The sequence below is a fragment of the Rhamphochromis longiceps genome, linkage group LG7, assembly GCF_057381845.1.
Source record: "Rhamphochromis longiceps isolate RC_006_pf linkage group LG7, R_longiceps_female_GT1.1, whole genome shotgun sequence".
Classification (NCBI taxonomy): domain Eukaryota; kingdom Metazoa; phylum Chordata; class Actinopteri; order Cichliformes; family Cichlidae; genus Rhamphochromis; species Rhamphochromis longiceps.
Window position 1 is genome coordinate 61,861,838 of NC_140563.1, and position 21,995 is coordinate 61,883,832.

Sequence of the window (21,995 nt, forward strand, 5' to 3'; positions counted from 1 at the left end):
GGGCATTAGGTCGGCAGAATCACTGCATGTGTTTGTGGGTATGGACCAATAGGAGGTGATCCAGGGATGGCGAAGCTCCGGAAGCTCATATTCTGCATCTGTAAATATTTCAAAGCAGTAAGGATGCTACTGATGAGCTCCGAGGATACCACATTTGTGTCCACAGATCGCCATCAAATTTATCCAGCATAGTGATGTTAAAGTTATAGGCGACCAAACAGAATAAAAGCAATGGGGTGACTGATGGATAAGATAAACGGACTGTGCTCCAGAGGGTGAGTATATGACCGCAAATATCGATTCATTTCGCCGCATCTTTGTAACAGCTTCATTTAGATAGAATTTATATGACAGAAAAAACATGAGTTGACCCGATGATAATGTTCCAGGACAGGAATTAAACCTTGCAAATGATGCGGATAAAATGTGACACAGAGGCGTGTCCCAAAAGATCACTGGCGTGAACCCTTCTGTTGCAGGGGCAAGCATATTATTCGCTATGCTCTGTCGCACATGTAAGGATATTTTTATGATTAAAAGGCACGGATCACAGTTTAGCTTTAGCAGAACACACGTTACAAATGCAAAAATGGAGCTTGTGTTCAGCAGTAACACAGAAGTGAACTGTGGGCTCCTCCACTGCGCATGATTTGCTGCTTCTCCGTATAATCCGTTTATACCACAGTATGACACAGTTGTGTCTTAATGGCCCACTTGGGTTTTTTTTCTGTTCTGGTGTGTGTGTGTGTGTGTGTGTGTGTGTGTGTGTGTGTGTGTGTGTGTGTGTGTGTGTGTGTGTGTGTGTGTGTGTGTGTGTGTGTGTGTGTGTGTGTGTGTTACAGATACAGAAGTAACAAAATTAAGGGAAATTTTGTGGAGAATACTAACAAGAGTCATAGTAAGAACACGGTATGGTAATCATATTGATGTTGATATTGATCATATTGTGGGTCAATTTACACATTCTCCATTTTATTTGGTCATGTTTCTCCTGTTTTTGCCTTAGTTACAAGTTGTTTTTGTCTTACAGATGTAACAAATTAAGATTCTTTCTTTCACTTTTACGATTGCGTGTTCTGGTCTTTGCAATTTATTTTTATTCTATGGAAAGGAAGGTGTGGATCAGTTTTGGATGAGGTGGAGTTAGATTAGGTAAATCAGTAAACACCTATAATTTTTTTTAAACATTTAAAATCAAGTTGTGAGACAGTAAAAAAAAAGGTTGGGAATAAATGATCAACACTGCTCTTAAGAAACACTGTTCTTTGATCTGTTTCTGAAAGTAAAATGACTATAAGAAAAAAATAATATGGTGAATAATGATCATTTAAATATGCAGCATACAGATGCCTGAACAGAAAAGGAAAGAAATGTATTTAAGACATGGTGCAACACACCATTTGAGAATGTTTAATTATAGAAAACACGAACTTGATGGAAACAAAAAGGAGAACATAATTACAACATGAATACGGCAGCTCTACTGCAGTGTGAACATAGGCAGAAGAACTCAATAAGCATTTATGCCATATACAAGTTAAGCACACCCACACTAGCACTCGTCCATGAAAGTACAGTTTAAAATAATGTACAGAAAAGTACACAAGATACTTGATAGTACACTAGGAAACCATCAGAAGAAGCAAGTGGTAGACACTATTTATATTTAAAGTAGAGACCTGCTGCCAGTTCATTTTAAATTTCTTTTTATTTTTATCTGACCAACCTGAAGAATATGAGTATGTCACTGTTCAGATGTACTGGTTAAAACATTAGTATTTTAGACAGATATTAAACATTTAAAGGTTTAATCTGAGCTTTGTTTGTGGTATTTATAGATCATATAACCATAGCATGTTAAGCTAACCGAGTGTGCACTATTATTTTTTCAGTGTAGTGCTAACGTGTATGATGGTTTTTAATCTAAAGAGTATACATCATTATTGTAGCATATATGAGGTTTGTGCAATGTTGAGATGGTATGGCTCTCCACAAGGTGGAGCCATATGGTATATACCGGTAGGTAAATGAAATCTTCCAGTAGTGATGCTTATGTTAACAGAATTTTGATAATCAAACTTTCAAAATAAAACCTTTAAAAAAATTCTCCCAACTGTCACTAAAATTAAAAGTGGTCAGAATGCATACTAAAGCTGTGTATGTGTATGTCACTGCATTTCAGAAGGTACCGGTGAAGTCACGTTTGTATTACCTGACCATTTTGGATACATGCAAGCACTTAAATGTTACTCTTAATATTTAATTTACACCCAGAAGGTAACAATTAAAAGTTGTGTAAAAACAGCTGAGAAAGTGAAGTCAGTTCACTTCCTCCACAGTGGTAAGACACATAAGTTTGACATAGTTGCAATAAGGTTACAGTACAAAGACCACTAAATGTACAATTGACATCATAGGTTGAGATTTTTTCCATTCCCCTGAGCATCAACTCCAAAGAAACCTTAGCCTCCTTAGCCCTGAAGTTAAAGTTAAATCTGCATAAAACAACTTTAGCTTGAAATGTCAGTGTTACACAATCTCTTTCATGCCCTTCTCTCTTTTACTTTTACTCAGACCCAGTCACAGAGATTACTGCAGTAGGATCAAGTGATTCAGAGTTTTTTTCTATACTTGTAACATCACAGTTTTATTTTTAAATAAAATCCTTCTTTATTTGGCTATAACTATCTGAAATTGTAAAAGCAACCCAAAACAAAAACGAGCCTTTTCTTGATGAAAAAAATAATGTCTGTTCATTTTAATCATGACTGGTATTTTTTCAATAACTTCAAAAACACTCTTGAATTTCCTTTGTACTCACTTAGATACATTCTGATATGTGCTATCAAATTGTAAAGAAAGAAAAAAAAAAGCAGAGATAAAGATCATTATGATAAATAAAGGTACTAAGTACTAAAACAGTAGTTAGCTCTGTGTTTTGATTTTCATGCATAACTGTGTTTTCAAATTATTTTGGTAACCACCCAGTTACAGTCTAGTAGAGCATTAAATGTATTCAGAATTTAGTCATGTTTGCAAACGATTTACTGTAATGTACTGTAAAGTTTTCATTATGTGTGTAAACCATAACCCACTAAGAGTCTGAGATATAACTCTACACACCAAAGAGTTTTATAACCACATAACCTCATAAATTTACATCCTTGTTTAATAATGTTTTAAACTATAGACGGATATTTCATTCTGTTCCAATTAAAATCCACAGGTCAAACAGGATAGTTAAACCAGCCCATTTTAGAGATGAAGAGAAACGTAAGTATAAGTAGTAGGTGAGAAACTTGGTGTGATCACACTATACTTCTGAAAGGAAATGTTTTAAACGGTCTTGACAAAGTTACAGAAACACACCACCTCCTTACAGTTGTAGTTCATGCATTTTACATTTTTGTGCAATTTTCAGCTTACTTGCAACTGATTGGAAACATTTTGGCCATGACCACATCAGCCAGAGCTTGCAGCTTCAAGGACGATCGAGGATGTACATATGCATGCATGTGTGTCTTTGTTTTAGTATGTGACGAGTTTTACACACACCAAAGCTAGCTGGCGCTTCCTGAGTGGTAAACACGAGTGACTGACTGTCCCTGTCTGCTTTCCACCACCCTGTGCTATTTTATACTGACACACACACATCGAGAGTTTCAAAGTGTTGATGTCAGAAAACTCGAAGTATCACGTTTATTACCTGTTTTTAAAAAATACATAAAACTCTCAATTGGGAACACAGGTAACAGTAAATACATGCAGGTAACAGCCAAGCTCACTTATGAAGAAATATTTATATAATATTATCCAGAATAATTTTTAAAACTAAAGATGATGAGATTGAAGATAACATGGAACAACATGACTGACATAAACATGTTGAAGACCCACCAAGCTCGGAAAAAACAGCTCTAAAATTCATTATAAGATTAGAATTTTCGAGATATGATAAAACATGTGAAATACATCATAGCACATACCAAAAAAAGCCAAATGTTAACATTTTTTTAAATACAAGAAATAGATGAAAAAGAACTATATTTAACAAGTACATTCTCTTAGATAATCTCACATTTTTTACAGGCCAGAAAGAAAATATCAAACAGTAATTTCCCCCAAAAAATAACGTTCCACCCGAGTTAACGATGAATTTGAATTACACATTTTATTTGTGCTTTTGGTGTTGCCACATCATTTCCTGTTGTCTTGTTGGTCAGTGTGCAGATTAAAAAAGGGAAGTATAAGAGTTAAATTGTCAAGGAAGTCGTTGAAATGAGGAAGCTTCAGAGCTCCACCGCTTTACTGTGTGTCAGTACTTAAAGTAAAGGTTAACCTGCTTCAGCTGGAAAACACAACCAGGATACCCGTGAGTGTAAGCTCCCTGGTTTTATGAGATATTGACAGCACTTTTTTTTTTTTTTGTCAGGAGCTGACTGAATTTAAGATGACCTGTTCATGTATTGCTCAGACTGTTGGAAGTTGATATACTGAAGGGCTGAAAAACTCAACTGGGCTCTGAAGTTGAACAGTGGAACTAGTTCACAACAATATCTACAGTAAGTGTAGTCTTTGTGTCTTCTTTCAAAAACGACTATTTAAAATTTACCAGTAAGCTACATTTGACTGTCTCGTTAACGACAATAATTATACTTCCTCTTTTTTTTACTGTCTTATCGAGGCTTACCATTTCTCACTAACTGCTGACTTGTTTTTGATCAGAAAAAAAAATCTGCCCTACAGTGTGAGATCATTTTCATTTGTTCATTTGTCACTTGCTGCTGTGCTTGTTTTGGGAAGTAATAATTATGTTCAATGAATAACACATTTAAAATCATTTAAGTGATTTGGCCATTGTTTTCTTATTTTACCATTCTAATAGGGTTTTTAAAGAAAAGAGAAAAGAATGTTCTGGATCTCGTGTTATCTACAGTGTCAGATTATCAGGAGGCACTTTTAGCATCTTTTTTCAGCTGTGGAAAATAATAAAATACATTTGACCAAAGTGCTTAATTCCACTTCTGAGCCTAAAAAAAACACCAGACATTTCAAATACTCAGCATGATTTCACTGAAACAACTGCCTCAGCTAAAAACTGATCAAGAAATAAAAATAATTGTGTCTAGCATAGCATTTTTTTTTTCTGGCACGTGTCTTTGGGTTCTTTCCAACTGCATAAGCCATTGAATGACACCACAGAGTTTGGGTGTGACACATTAAAGGATGCCCAGTACTGAAATTTGGATTTAAAAAAAAATATCATCAAATTTATCTGTAAACAAAAGTGTTACAGTTAACTATCTGAACTGTCTTCAGAGACAGTGACAGCATTTTAGTGTGACATATTTATGACATGAGATCCGGGACAGCTTTTATACAAAAGTACTCTAACATTAATTCTATTTTTGAGGGAAATTTATTTGTAGTCCTCGTGTTTCGTTAAAGAAAAGGAAAACCCTACTCCATTTAGTAGCTGTTCTACCATATATCTATCTCTACGTGTGAAGTTATGGATGCTAGATTTAATTGTTTTTTCTGCACATTGAAAGCTATTTGTACATTCCTGCTTAGCAAGTAAAATGATTAAAAAGGATTAACTGCTAGTGACTAGCATTTCATTGAAAACAAAAAATACAAAGTACAACTCAATCAAAAACAACATCAAACAGTCTGAAAGGAAGGTAGATTCTCAAGGAGAGCAGAGTTCAAGAGGTCTGTAGTGTGATGACATTGTCAGGAAATACCAGAAGCTGCTTATTTTAGGTCACAAATGTGCAGCTTATTCCCTTTTAAATTTTTATTTTCAATGTTAGACTGTTGTGCATTACAAACAGGAAAGATTTTGTTAACTGTTAAATGGAACAATGGGGTCATAAAAACAAGGTCAGTGCACTGTCTTAATATCTGCAACAGTTAAAAAAATGTCTAAACCTTGTATTTATTTATTTATTCTTTTATTTAATCGGTTAATCTAAGGTTTCATTTTATAATCACTGTGGTCACTTTACTTTAAGAAAAGCTAGAATTGTCTTGCTGAAACTAATCATGCGCACAGTGATCTGAAAAAAAGGCCTACCAATGATGGTCAGGTTTTTAAGGTCACCATCCTTGCAACTTTTCAGCTGAGTTTTAGTTTTCATTATGTGTACATTAATGGTTGTTGAATTTGAAATGGTTCTGTCTAACCAGCAAAAAAATGTCATACTTTCAGTTGCAGTCTGCATTCAGCATTAAAATAGATTCATATTTCTCTCAAAGAAGGAAGTGGTTTGTCAAAGTTATTTTCTTCCCAAAGTTGATCTATCACTTGTTGGTGTCCAGGATATACTTTGGTATCTTTAAAATGTTAGTAAAGGCAAATGAATCCTTATATTTTGGTGACTTGGTCAGGTTAGTTCCACATAAGAACCTAAAAACACAGTAAAGACAATAATAGGTGAAAAAGTCAGGAACCTGTCTATGTGGTGTCTTTATGGCTAAAACATGGCCAAAACCTTTGACAGCTCAGACTTATTTCTGACCTTTGTGAGTTCAAAAAGCAATGCTGCTGAAACCCAATGATAACTTGCTTTATGTGCTTTAGTTTACATTGCAAAGCAGGTAGGCAGCTCTACACGAAAAAAAAAAGTATCCAAATTTTATAAACACTATCACGTCATGTCTTCTGGGAACTTAAAGTGAGCTTGAGCCATTTAAATATTGTGCTTCAAATGGTTAAAGTTATTGTTTTTTCAGATTTTAGTTTTCATGCAAAAGAGCAGCTGTGCTGTGCAAATTTAGACAGAGTTAAAAATAACACAAAACAAAAAATTCCCCGGAAACAAAAATACTGCTGTGTTTAAACAGGCAGAAACTAATCACCATTTTTGCATTATGAAAGACTCAAAACACAAAATGGAATACACATTTGTAAACTAAGAAAATCATCACACATGTTGACTTTTCAGTCACCATATGCTGGGATTGTTTATTGTTTGTGATTCGATTGTGGGATTCAGTGCTAAATGATTTATCATGTCATGCAATTCTACTTGAAATCTGTCTCATTTCCTATTTGTTTCCAATTTTTGTTTTTAGGTGAATTTCATCCTAGTGGAAGAAGTTTGTGAAGGGACTTCCTTAAAGGGAGCCACTCACCAAAAGCCAGTATGGCTGACAATGTAAATTCATTGCCATTCTTTTATGGCAATATTACCAGGGAAGAGGCAGAGGACTACCTGCGGCAGACAGGCCTAAGCAATGGCCTGTACCTCCTACGCCAAAGCCGAAACTATCTTGGAGGCTTTGCACTGTCCGTGTCAAATGCAGGCCGTTGTTACCACTACACAATTGAAAGACAGCCCAATGACATGTATGCTATTGCTGGTGGTAAGAGCTACAGAAGTCCCGTTGATGTGATTGACTACCATTCCCAAGAACCAGACGGTCTTGTGTGTCTGCTGAAGAAGCCTTGTAACAGGCCCAAGAACATGCAGCCGAAAGTTGGGCCGTTTGAGGACCTGAAGGAAAAACTCATACGGGAGTATGTAAAGCAGACCTGGAACCTGCAGGTAAGTTTCAGCTCTATTATATAATATAAGAAAACCATATTTGAAATGAGAAGTCAGAATTTTATGGAATACCATAGCAAACTAAATGATGGTTTTTTGCAGTTTGGGCTTTATTTACATTTATGATAAAAGTCACCAACATAATTGTTGAGATGTTAAAAGTGTATTTTACATTTTACACACATTAAATTTTGTTAATAAACCCTAGGCCTAGAAAAAGCATATAATTGCAGGAAGTAAAGAAAGTCAGAGGTAAGTCACTTTGGTCTGTCTCCAATTTTGGTAATAATGTTACTTTGACTTCTTTTAAATAATGCTACTGTGTTACCATATCTTGATCAAAAGGCTACCTTTAAAAATTGTCCTCATTAGTAGACCAGACCAGATAAGACCATCATGGACTCCCAGTAATGTTGAAGGGACTCAACAAAATTTCCATTTAAGCATTGCTCACTTCAGGAGGCCCAAATAGCAACTGATAGCTCAGGTTGTGTTGATGTTCTAGTATCTCCACCACAACAATAGTGGTATCCAATCTGTCTCTTCCATACTGAAAATTCAATAATGATGGATTGGATTTATATAGCGCTTTTCAAGGCACCCAAAGCGCTTTACAATGCCACTATTCATTCACTCTCGCATTCACACACTGGTGGAGGCAAGCTACGGTTGTAGCCACAGCTGCCCTGGGGCAGACTGACAGAAGCAAGGCTGCCATATCGCGCCATCGGCCCCTCTGGCCAACACCAGTAGGCGGTAGGTAAAGTGTCTTGCCCAAGGACACAACGACCAGGACAGAGAGCCCAAGAATCAAACCGGCGACCTTCCGGTTACAGATACGCTTCCCAACCCCCTGAGCCATGGTCGCCCAGATAAATGGTTATCTCAACTATTCCTCAGACTCTGCTGCTTGTGCGTCACCTCTTGTTCTCAATTGCACATGGATGTATGTACAAAACCACTTCTTAGACAGGCGCAATATGTAAGTCAGCCATTATACCTGGATAAATCTAGAGTTAAAGTGAGTTTTATGAGTGTGCTCTGGGTGGACGTAGGCAGCATTAATCTAGCTTTATATTACAAGTGCAGCTAAGTGTGTTGCCTGTTTGCAGGGTGCAGCTTTGGAGCAGGCCATCATCAGCCAGCGACCTCAGCTGGAGAAGCTCATCGCTACCACTGCTCATGAAAGAATGCCCTGGTTTCATGGAACAATAACACGAGAAGACTCTGAGCCCAGGCTTCAATGTGGCCCGCGTGCAAATGGAAAGTTTCTGTAAGTATTATATTAATTCTCTTTTTATTAAATTATTTGCTGTGTTTGCAGGCAGTAGTAGAAAATCCTATAAAAAGCCAGAAGAATAATATCATTCCTCTCATGGTAAAATTTTACACTGCGTCTTTTGGTTCTGGTCTGAAAAATAATTGTCTTTTCATGTTTCATGTTCATGTTTTGTTAGTCCTGATCAATAAATTTTAGAAAACCAGTTAAAACATAGTTTTAAAGAACTGCTTGCGGTTACTACATGGATTGAATTTGAGTTCTATCTGACAGGGTAGAAAAATCTAACTGAAGAGCATTTAGAGTTATGGCTTGGAAGAAAACCTCTTTATGGACTTTACGATTCCATATTTATATTCATAATTTTTCTATTCAATAAAATGAATCACTTGTACAAGTTTAGCTGGGAAACCTGCCACTGACAGTGTGTGCAAATAGTGTGCATTGAATTGACACAGCTGAAGAGACCTTAACCATGATGGAAGACAAAATATTAAAACATCTGTCTGACTCTGGACTAATTGCTTTTAAAATGGCTTTTTTTTTGTATTTTTCATACAGTGATTCTCGTGCTGAACTTCTACATTCTTGCCCGTGACAAAATGGCCCTCATGGCACTAGAAAAGACCTTGAAAAATGTAACGAGGTGTTGTTTTACAAACAAATGACATTGGTTTAATGTGGTTTTAATATTTCAGTTCCTCTTAGCTTCACTTTGTAAGAAGTTAGCTGGTAAAAAAATATTATTCAACTACATTTGCATTTTAAAAATATTTTAGTTTAACGTTCACTATGTTCATTGTGTTCATAGCATTCCTAACTGCTAAATAGGATAAACTAGAGTAAAAAAACATTACCACATTGGTAGAAATGTGACAAAACCTACAAGTGGTTCATGCACAGTAAATTGTTTTGTTATTTAATATTAATGTATTAATTCACTCAGAAAAGGATGCTTTTGGGTTTTTTGTTTGTTTGTTTGTTTGTTTGTTTGTTTGTTTGTTTGTTTGTTTGTTTGTTTGTTTGTTTGTTTTAACCCTGTAAAACAGTGAAATCAGACTCAAACGTTCAGCTGTTTCAATGACAGTAGAAGTCTTATTCAGATTCATTGTCTTACTTCATATTGCTGAGGTCTGGCCAAAACAGTAAATTAATTCATTATACACACAACACTGCAACATCACCTGGAATTGGACTGAGTCAGTTATTTATTTCACTGTTTTAAAGACAACATCAACAGAGTCTTTTCATTTATTTTCAAGAAAGCCATACAATATTCTGTAACCCAAATCCTCTCAGAACTTGACATTTTAATAACCTCATGAGGTTTCCATTTGGTTTGCCTTTACTTTACCTAACTTAACTATATGTTTATTTCAGAGGAGACAAATGAAAGACTATGGTGAGCAGCAAAAGTAAAGTAAAATAGTAATATTATCTGCAGCTTTACAAAATTAGTGAGCAAAAGAATACAGTCTCAGACAACTTACAACATCCAAATACTGAAGAAACACAATAACAAGCAGGGCAAGTACAGGACTGAAACTAGAACTCCTAAGATTGTGCAGTGTCATCCTTTTTTGTTGCATTTTCTGAGTGTTATCTCAAGAGCTGTGAACTCAAGATCAGTGAAGTGAGAAAAGAAAAAGCAAAGAAATTATTAAAGTTGAGGGTAGCTTTTTTCCCTCCAGGAGCTTCTGCCTTTCAGAGATAGCAAATGATTAAACTCTCACAATGACACGAAACTCAGTTCAGTTATGTGTCTGAGAAATAGGTTGGGCAATGAAAATATTTAGAAATTTCCTTTCCTCTGGGGCAGAACTCTTGAGTATTTCCTATTGAGTAGTTCTCTTATGTAACTTTTATTCTCAAAAAGGTGGAGAATAGATGAAGACTGAAAGATACATATTATGTCAATTTGTTCGTTGTTAAAGTATTTTTTAAATATGATTTTCTAATATGGTTTTGTAATGTAAGTGAAATACATCAAATTCTACAAATGCAAGCAGTCTAAACAAACACAGCTATGTTAGCACTGTATTGCTTCCATTCCATCTTATTACATTTCATTTGTCAAATGCATAAAATGTCTTTTTGCTTTGAAACCACTGAATAAAGTTTGTAAAGTATTTATAGAACCTCAAGCTTCAGTTGAGCGGCTGTGGTCTCGCTTGAAGAAAGAGAGGAACATACACATGCACACACACATACACACACATACAGACACAGAGAGACACAAACACACAAACACACTGTGGTTTCCGCTCTGGCAGTTTGCAAAGGACTTCCTGAAGTAGCCAAACAAGAGGGAGACTAACAGCAGGGCAAAATGTAACTGTTCTGTCCCTTCTCTCATGTAACATCTAGCAGGAAACTTACTTTCCACTGAAACACATCATCATGTTATGCTTATGTCTCTAAATTTTATTGAAATTTTGTTAAGAGTGAATCACATACTGCACACATAGCATTCTGGAGCACAGTTATTGATAATAGCACACAGGCTATTAGTTTTACTTCCTGTTTAGTTCTCCTTACTTCTTATTTACTGTAATGTCTCCATGTGATGAGGTTTTTTTTAAAATGCAAGTCTATGAAAAAAGTTGCACTTAGCCACAACTTATCACATCTGACACAGTATGTGGTAATAGGCGGGGTAACATGATTTCTCAATTGAAAATTCAGACTAATATTTGGTTTCATTGTGCTTAGTGAGCCATCGTAGATAAATAAAAAGCAATACAGACGCAGCAGTGGAAAATATTCATAATTTTCTGAATTAAAGTTGTAAATTTGCAAAATAAATAAATGAAAACAAACAGAAAAATGTACAAATTCATGAGTTCATTCATGAGCACTAGGATTTTAGGCCAATTCAGTTTAGTATTATTGGTATAGCTTCAAATCGCAACAGTTGCCTCAAGGTGCATAAGGTAAAGACTCTACAATAAGTAGGATTTTTTTTACATTTATAGACATTTTTTCTTGTGACCTTGAAGTATTGTGCATGAATAATGTTAATACATCTTGAAACTGTAAAAAAAGATATTCATTGCTTTTGCGTTCCATAATAGCTATCAGATGAGTTGAAAAACCACCTAATCACTGATTCACAGTTTGCAGTCAGATGTGAACATTTTTGTAGTTATTTAATGGTATATATGTATATAATGAACTATCCATCCATCCATCCATCTTCATCCGCTTTGTCCGGGGCCGGGTCGCGGGGGCAGCAGCCTAAGCAAAGAGGCCCAGACCTCCCTCTCCCCAGCCACCTCCTCCAGCTTATCCGGGGGAATACCAAGGCGTTCCCAGGCCAGCTGAGAGATATAATCTCTCCAGCGTGTCCTGGGTCTGCCCCGGGGCCTCCTCCCGGTGGGACATGCCTGGAACACCTCACCCAGGAGGCGCCCAGGGGGCATCCTTGTCAGATGCCCGAACCACCTCAGCTGGCTCCTTTCGATGTGGAGCAGCAGCTGCTCTACTCTGAGCCCCTCCCGGATGGCCGAACTTCTCACCCTATCTCTAAGGGAGAGGCCAACCACCCTTCGGAGGAAGCTCATTTCTGCCGCTTGTATCCGCGATCTCATTCTTTCAGTCACTACCCACAGCTCGTGGCCATAGGTGAGGGTAGGGACGTAGATCGACCGGTAAATTGAGAGCTTCGCTTTTACACTCAGCTCCCTCTTCACCACGACGGACCGGTGCAGCGTCCGCATTACTGCAGCTGCAGCCCCAATCCGTCTGTCGATCTCCGGCTCCCTTCTCCCATCACTCGCGAACAAGACCCCGAGATACTTGAACTCCTCCACTTGGGGCAGGAACTCATCCCCGACCCGGAGTGGGCACTCCACCCTTTTCCGGCTGAGAACCATGGCCTCAGATTTGGAGGTGCTGATCCTCATTCCCGCTGCTTCACACTCGGCTGAGAACCGTTCCAGTGCGAGCTGGAGGCCCTCACCCGATGAAGCCAACAGAACCACATCATCTGCAAAAATCAGAGATGAGATTCTGAGGCCACCAAAGTGAAAGCCCTCCGCCACTTATAATGAACTACAGAAACAAAAACTGTTTCAAACGATTCTCCCTTTTTTTTCTATGTGAAGGATTCGGCAGAGAGATGCGAATGGATCTTATGCTCTGTGTTTACTGCATGAAGGACAAGTCATGCATTATCGTATTGACAAGGACTCGGCTGGCAAGCTCTCCATTCCAGAGGGCAAGAAATTTGACACCTTGTGGCAGGTAATCCCAGTGTGCTTTATATTTATGGGCTACTTAGAACATTTCAACAATCTTAATCTGTTTGAAATTGTATAATGTATTACAAGGTGAGGTGGTAAAACTTATGTGTGTACTCTGCCTACACCTCTGTTTAAACACAGCTGGTGGAGCACTACTCATACAAACCAGATGGTCTTTTGCGAGTACTAACAGAGCCCTGTCCAAGGCCTGATGGAGATATTGGTGAGAAACACAAACACAACTAATCGAAATGTGTTTACAGGAAGACTTTCATTGAAAGCAAATTTCACTGCATGTTAACTAATATCTAATAATCTAAATTATAACACTGTATACACAGCTGATTAACATTTGTCTTATTCCATGTTCACAGGGCTGATAGGACGGCCTTTTCTTCCACCGGGCCATCCTAGACTTGGTTCTGCCATTGTAAGTTCCATCTATGTGCATTAATACATTCAACTGAAACAGAAATGCTGGTTAAATTGGCCTCAGCAGTCAGCCTGTATGGGTTACCATTAACCATTACGACAAGGGTTGTTTTTTATTATTAGAATGATATGGCTTCTTCAGGAAGCCCTGTATGGTAAAACAAACATAGAAATGTTTCTTGTAATGTGTAGATGAATGTGTGTGTCAGACGACTTCACACATCCTCGTTTGGAGCTATTTTTCCCATTAATCTTTTTCCTATTGTAATAATTTCATGCATGATTTTAATATTACCATTAATGATAACCTCTCTGACATTTTGATTTTTAGCAAAGTGCGACAGATGGATTTTTCACCATCATCAGTAAAGTTCCCGGCATAAAAAAGGTGCATTACACACATCCTGTTTCCTCAGTCATAGTTGCTCACAGCAGTGTGTAACCTCCACCTTCCTTCTACCTCTGCACTTCTTCACTAATGGAATGTGGATTTCTATTTACTAACTCTTTCTTGCAATATTAGTCCTTTGAATTATGTCCTTTCTAATCCCTCTGATAGATCTCACATCCAAGTAAATAATGGATGTCAGTGCACACAAGCTTATTGAATTGGTGTGACATCTTAGTTGGTGTATTTGTAATTATGTTTTAACACCATCCAGAGGTTACCCAGTGCAATTACATTATAGAACCACAAGCAGCCATTTGGTAGCTTTCTATATGTGCTTGTGATAATATTGTCCACATGTTCCATCCTTTAAAATCCCTCTGCCATTTTTTCTTTTGTTTTGTTTTCTTTTTTATTCTTGTTTTTGCCTGGCTTTGTTACAGTTAAGTTTTGGATCAGATGTCTTTTTTTCTTCCCTTTTTGAATCCTGCAGTTTTATCTTGTACAGTCTTCTTCCTAATTTTTTCTGAGATTTTATGCTTGAGATGTTTGAGAGTCAAAATACCCCCTGACTGTAAACTTGTCTTAAACCCCTTCTTTGAAATCATGTGTTCACTTATTGCAGGTTACTTTCAGCAGTAAGTGCTATTTAGCTATACTTCATGCATTCTCATAATGAATGTTCTTTAACACTGTCTCCTCTGATGATAACAGAACCGACCATCTCGTCCCAGGCCTCCAGATAACTCCAATCCTTATGAAACTAGGATACCCGGTAAAGGTAAAGGTAAAGGTAAGACTGCCTTTGTCAAACCCTATATTGATGTACTGTTGTTCAATTGCTAACTTGCTTGTGCATGTTCCATACTGTGTAAATATTATTTAGCATAGATTCTATGTCATGTTGGGTGTAATCTGGATTGCAGAGAAAATGTACGCTATGCCTTCTGATGATACTGCCTAAAGGAAGCATGTATAATGTAAAAGGAATTAATCTTAGCATGAAACCCTGTGGAACTCCATAAATAACCTCAGTGTGTGAAGAGGACTCTTCATTTACATGAACAAATTGGAGTCTATTAGAAATATATGATACAAACCACTGCAGCATAGTACGTGTAATACCTACAGCGTGCTCTAATCGCTGTAATAGAATATTATGGTCGACAGTATCGAACGCTGCACTGAGGTCTAGCAGGACAAGCACAGAGATGAGTCCACTGTCAGAGGCCATAAGAAGATCATTTGTAACCTTCACTAAATCTGTTTCTGTGCTGTGATGAGCTCTGAAACCTGACTGAAACTCTTCAAATAAACTTTCCCTTTGCAGATGATCTGTTAGCTGTTTGATAACAACTCTCTCAAGAATTTATTTGTGATGAAAGGAAGGTTAGAGATTGGCCTATAATTAGCTAAGAGAGTTGGGTAAAAACTGTTACTATTTTAAGTAAAGGTTTAACTACTACCAGCTTGAAGGCCTGTGGTACATAGCCCATTATTAGAGATGGGTTGATCATATTTAAGATTCAAGCGTTAATTAATGGCAGGACTTCTTTGAGCAGTCTTGTAGGAATGGGGTCTAAAAGACATGTTGATGGTTTGGAGGAAGTAATTACGGAAGTTAACTCAGAAAGATCAATTGGAGAAAAAGACTCTAAATGAATACCAATGGTACTGAAAGTAACTGTAGATAATATCATGTCTGTGAGATGGTTACAAGCAATATTTCTCTAATGGTGACAATTTTATTTGTAAAGAAATTCATCAAGTCATTAAGGTTAAATGAATGGTTGGCTCAAAACAAACTTGTTTTCAGCCTGTGCTTAAGAGAAACCTAAGGTTGTCCTTATTTTCTTCAACCAGCGATGAATAGTAAGATGTTCCAGCTTTGTGAGGGCTTATTTTTAAATAAAGCAGCAAACAATTTTTCCAGACTACGTAATTATTTTAATATCTCTAGCTTACTAGTTATTGGTTTTAAAGGTGTGTATTGAGAATTATACCAGGGGATCAAGTATTTCAGACTCCCTGGTATATTTGAGGGTTTTTTTTCTGGGGAGCTACAGTATCCAGAGTTGTATATCATGAAGATGTAAAGAAATGAAAAAGATAACTGACCTCTGTGTGAGTACCGTTCACGTAGCTGCTCTGTGTAACAAAAGCATACAACAAACGGGACAAAACACAAGCAGACAAAAGATAATCACATGCAATATTGGCATATGAATCTATAGAGAGTGAAAGGAAAGTACTTAGTGCTGTCAGCAGAATAGACCTAACCAAGAGAGCATCCAGGTCACCTGATCCAGACCAAAAAAGGAAAGCCTCTCACTACGACTCCATATCAATGAGACAAGACAAGGGATACTTTTAATTTTTGTTTGTTTAACAAAAACCAAGACTATTCCTTTACCCTGAAAATGTAACTCGAGATGACCAGTCTTCAAGGAAAATTAGGATGAACTTTAACTTGAATCTGTCAGAAATGACAGATTTTTTGGATTACAGTAATCGGATTTAAAAAATGCATTTCTTTTCACTTTCAAATGAGTGATGCTAAAGGTACAGTACTCCTTCAATATTTTTTCCAGTACAATGTTTTTCAAAAATAAGTAAAATCAGTTTTATGCTTTCATATAGGGGACATACTACACTGTTAGAGAAAACATCTTAAAAAAACAGTAATATTCCGGCAGCTGGGGCGCCAAAATAATACCGTAAATTAACAGAAGATAACTTACTCATAAAAATACGGTTATTTCCATTAATGAAAATACAATTTGTTGCCCTAATTTTACATGGGATTTTACCTTTTTCAAGTGCTTTGAAACATTAAATTTGGAACAATTTAATGAAATTACCTATAAACAAGGTCAATTAATGTGGCAATATGAATAATAATATTTAAATATACAGAAATATACACTTAACAGTTGGTTTAAATAATAATGGACTGCATTCATATTGCGCTTTTTGAGACCCTCAAAGTGCTTTACAATTCTACTTTATAATTCCCCTCTGGCCATCACCAGTGAGTGGTAGGTGAAGTGTCTTGCCCAAGGGCACAACGACCAAGAGTGTCCGAGCCGGAGCTCGAACCGGCAACCTTCTGATTATAAGGCGAACTGCCAACTCTTGAGCCACGATCGCCCTAAATAGCAATGATAATAATAATTATTTGATGTAAAAAAAGTTTATAAGAATCATTTTATATATTTTTCCATAGCATTACATTTGAATTTAACAGTTCAATCTTTCAAATAACGGACAAATATTTGTGAAATCATGATACATTTGTGAATGTATTTTAACAATCTAAATATGCATATGTACAGACAAATACATTTAAAAAACAAGAAAATTGTGTTTTATTACATTACAGTGATTTTACGTTAATTTACACTTGAAATGTGAAATCACAGTCTATTGATGTAAATTTAATGATATTCTAGAAGAACAGTACAAAACTGTAAAATACACAGTAAAACCCTTTTATATTAGGATTTTCTTTTACAGTGTAGACAGATAGATTATGATAAATCTGAATAGGGAAAATCTACCTGAATAACGAGCTATTATTTTGGCTAGAGAACATTCTAAACTTGTAAAATCCAAATTCACATGTTTTCATTTAATATTTCACTGCTTCCTAATTTTGACATGTTGAATTCTTCATCAGAGGCCATGCCAATGGACACAGAGGTATATGAGAGTCCTTATGCGGATCCAGATGAACTGCGGAGTTCTACAGTGGATCGCTCACATCTTTTCTTGGAGGATGGAGAACTGGGCTCTGGGAATTTTGGTACCGTCATGAAAGGCACCTACAAGATGAGAAAGTATGCTACATTAAACCATATTACTACATACAAACATTGCACCACAATGCTTTGTTAAATGATCAGACTTACAAATTTAAAATATTCTCCCTATCATAAATGATATTTATGATTTGCTGACTGCAGCAGGCAAACTCACTGTCAGTGATTCACTGATATAACCCAAAAAATAAAACATGAGTTCAGCACATCTTGTTTCATGGTTTTCCCAAAGAAATATTCAATCGGTTATTCAAATTCCAAAAACACACAGCTCATATCATACAAATCAAAACCAAGCAAAGTCCACAGGACACAAATATCACAGTCTTGGTCCCTGCAGTCATTAAAAGATGGCTTCATTATAGCACCCCCCCCCCCCCCCCCCCCCCCCCCCCCCCCCCTTTATACAGAATGCAAGTGTATACTGCTTTTGTCTTACTGGTTTACTTTATTGACAGTTGTGTCTATTGATATCCGTACCACTATGTTGTTTTGCTGATGATGAATGTTGACTGTGGATGAGTCAAAATGTCTGAAAAATGCATTTCTGTTGTAGTAACATATTAATACTTACACTAATCCATGTTGCATATCAGGACAGAGAAGACAGTTGCAGTTAAAGTCTTGAAGAATGATGATAATAACCAGTCAGTACGTGACGAAATGCTGCGGGAAGCCAATGTAATGCAGCAGCTGGACAATCCGTATATTGTCCGGATGATTGGTATCTGTGAAGCAGAGAACCTCATGCTAGTTATGGAGCTGGCTGAGCTGGGACCCCTCCACAAGTTCCTGCAGAAAAATAAGTATGTACTGCGACTTGGCCTTGCTCTTTCCTCAATTTGGTTTGTTTGAACATTGTTTTTTTTTCTTCACATTAATGCAAGTACATTATGATAGAGTCTGAATTTTTATTTATAAAGGTACTGTTTTGTGGTAAGTTACTTGAGTTATTCTACAAGTAACTCAAGTAACTTGTAGAATAACAAGTTATTCTACAAGTATCTACATTAGCTACAAAAGAGCACTACACAGTAGCAATTAGAGCTTGCAATATTCACATCAGCTAAGATATGTGCAAATGTCTGTTGAGAAACACATCCTATCCAATGCCGTACTTCTCCATTCTCTGTTTCAGTGTTCTCTGAAACACCTACACATCCCATTTCACTCTTAATCAAAACTCTAGTATTGTGGTCAATATTGTAATCTGCTAGTTTAGGAGATTGAAGTGACAAATCACTTTTTTCTAAATGTGAAGTTATTTATAAGTTTTAGTTTCAAAATAACAGTATATAAAAAAATCAAAGATTTCAAAATACAGTTCTCATATTGTGTGAGGTTTATGGTGGCTTTTAGAGTTAAAGTAACAACAACTCATCTCCAGGCAAACGGCCATAAAGAATATCACAGAGCTGGTCCATCAGGTGTCTATGGGGATGAAGTACCTGGAGGAGCATAACTTTGTCCACAGGGACCTTGCTGCAAGGAATGTACTTCTGGTCACACAGCACTATGCCAAGATCAGTGACTTTGGCCTCTCTAAAGCTGTTGCTGAGGATCAAAACTACTACAAGGTAACATATGGTATAGGATGACACGTCATCTGTCCTTATACTCTCAAAAAGCCTTGATGGTCCATCTCTATGAACGTCTTAGATTTTTCCCAAAAAGTTGATTCTGTTCGTGAGGACGTAGCGTTTTCAGTGAGAGAAACATTTTGTCTAAAGAAGTCACTTTGATGACTGACAAAATATTTCCCCCACTGAAAAAACTGTCCTCATGAACAGAATCCCACAAACTTTTTGGGATTTCCTTATCTTCATGATTGAGCATGCATCAACACTCTTAGATTTTTGTTTAAAAGTAAGTCACTCTCAATGAAAGTGTTACTGTAAAGCAGGGGTAGGCAACTCCTGGCCTCAAGGACTGTCCTGCAGGTTTTAGATGTGTCCTTGATCCAACACAGCTGATTCAAATTGCTAAATGACCTCCTCAACATGTCTTGAAGTTCTCCAGAAGCCTGGTAATGAACTAATCATTTGATTCAGGTGTGCTGACCCAGAGTGGGATCTAAAACCTGCAGGACACCGGCACTCGAGGCCTGGATTTGCCCATCCCTGCTGTAAAGCATTAAAATAACTGTAACACTAACACCAGTCAATCTGCCTTACTTGTATCTGTTATCATATTGTGAACACTACTGCCAGGAACCAGTCCTAATCATTGTGTTATTTGAAGCTGCAAAATGACCAGTGTGGCATGAAATTAAAACTAGTTATGTTTGCGTGTCTCTCCCTTTAGGCAAAAGGTCATGGGAAGTGGCCAGTGAAATGGTACGCGCCTGAATGTATAAACTACTTCAAGTTCTCATCCAAAAGTGATGTGTGGAGCTTTGGGGTGCTCATGTGGGAGGCTTACTCCTATGGCCAAAAACCATACAAGGTATTATTATTATTATTGAATATAAGGAGTTATGGTGACACATGTAACCTCACTCACTCACACATTGTGTTTTTGTTTGAATATTAGTTTAATATTCAAACAGCTGTTGCAGCCTTTATTTTGTTAATTTTTATTCTTTATAGTTGCTGTCTTATGTAAACTAAATGACTACAAAACAAATGTTTCAGATTTGTTTAGTTGTAATTTATAGAATAATTTTGTGATGTGTACTCACTGTCTACCTATGAAATCTTGACCTATGAATTGCATGTATCATAATGATCTTGGCACGGTGGTTAGCACTGTTGCCGCACAGCAAGAAGGTCCTGAGTTCAATTCCACCATCAGGCCGGGGTCTTTCTGTGTGGAGTTTGCATGTTCTCCCCATGTTTGCGTGGGTTCCCTCCGGGTACTCTGGCTTCCTCCCACCGTCCAAAGACATGCAGCTTGTGGGGATAGGTTAATTGGATAATCCAAATTGCCACTAGGTGTGAGTGTGAATGGTTGTCTGTCCCTGTGTGTTGGCCCTGCGACAGACTGGCGACCTGTCCAGGGTGTACCCCGCCTCTCGCCCTATGACAGCTGGGATAGGCTCCAGCGCCCCCCGCGACCCTGAAAAGGATAAGCGAATGGATAGATGGATAATAATCTTAGTGTGTGACTTTAGAATTATGTACTAACCTTCTTATTGCTATTAAAAAATAATGGTTGCAACACAAAAATTATGACTTTGATAATCTCTATGCCTTTACATTTTAATTTATTTGATGGCGTCTTATTTGTTCTGAATTTTTAACTCCTTACAGGGAATGAAAGGAAATGATGTCCTGCAGATGATTGAAAGTGGTAAGCGTATGGACTCCCCAGAGAAGTGTCCACTGGAGATGTATGAGCTCATGAAGACCTGCTGGACATATAAGTAAGTAACATGTTCATCATAAGGCATTAGCTGAACAAACAGCAAACCGGTTTATGTTTTATGGACATCTTTTGTGATTATTGCATGTTATTTTCATGTCTTCCAGGGCAAATGAGAGGCCTGGATTTAATGTTGTTGAGCCAAGACTACGAGATTATTACTACGACATTGCACAGTGATTGCTCACTTGAATGTTATGAGACTATGCAAACTAGTGGCTGATGATGAAAATGAGCTTTTACACATATTGGTTCAGAGATTGTTATGGATAATAAATGCTGTAAAATATAGACTTTAACTGGAATATATTCTCTTTTAATATAAACTCTGATTATGCAAATATAATTCCTATTACATTTATTTGTTCTTGAATGTAAGCCATATGAAAATGATAATAAACTGTTACAAGTCTATCTTATTTCACGGCAATCACTGATGTTATACCTAAAAACTACATAACTTACTGTTTTCCTATAAGCTTCCTAATATCAACATACAATCCGACCTTGTTTAAGCATCTTCAGCACTCTGAGTTTCTGTACTTGCATAAACAATTCTAAGATGAATAAATTACATTCATATGCCTTCAAATTATTTTATATATATACATTGTCAAAGTCAGTGACCAAGTGGTTGGTTGACATATAAAACATTAGAGTAACTCAAAATCTGACGAAGGATTTGCTGCTATTTTGCGCTTTTGGTTACCTCAGCTAAGAGCAATAAAGTAGAACAATTCAAATGGATTGTTGAGCCACTTCCTGAACAGAAAAACATCGGCAAACAAATGACTAGAGCTAGAGCTTCATAAATGCATTACAAATCTTTTTCAAAAGTAAACCTATCTATTTAGGTACCAAAATCTTAAGCCTCTATACCTGGTACAGATGATTGTAGCAAACCAGAACAAATTA

At 36.9% G+C, this 21,995-nt stretch overlaps 1 protein-coding gene across 2 annotated transcripts; it reads left to right on the forward strand.

The window, feature by feature from the left end:
• Positions 1-33: 33 nt before the first annotated feature.
• Positions 34-21,593, forward strand: syk (spleen tyrosine kinase). Of its 2 annotated transcripts, none has more exons than XM_085414707.1 (15): positions 34-275; positions 4,433-4,562; positions 7,081-7,553; positions 8,666-8,826; positions 12,939-13,077; positions 13,218-13,299; positions 13,451-13,506; positions 13,840-13,896; positions 14,611-14,689; positions 17,576-17,735; positions 18,314-18,523; positions 19,105-19,294; positions 20,022-20,162; positions 20,969-21,081; positions 21,188-21,593. In XM_085414707.1, exons 3-15 carry the CDS (start codon positions 7,152-7,154, stop codon positions 21,258-21,260), a joined length of 1,863 nt encoding a protein of 620 aa, XP_085270833.1. In that variant the 5' UTR covers positions 34-275; positions 4,433-4,562; positions 7,081-7,151; the 3' UTR covers positions 21,261-21,593. The 2 variants fall into 2 exon arrangements, with proteins under 2 accessions (XP_085270833.1, XP_085270834.1); XM_085414708.1 differs by lacking the exon at positions 34-275 and adding an exon at positions 3,237-3,273.
• Positions 21,594-21,995: the final 402 nt, after the last annotated feature.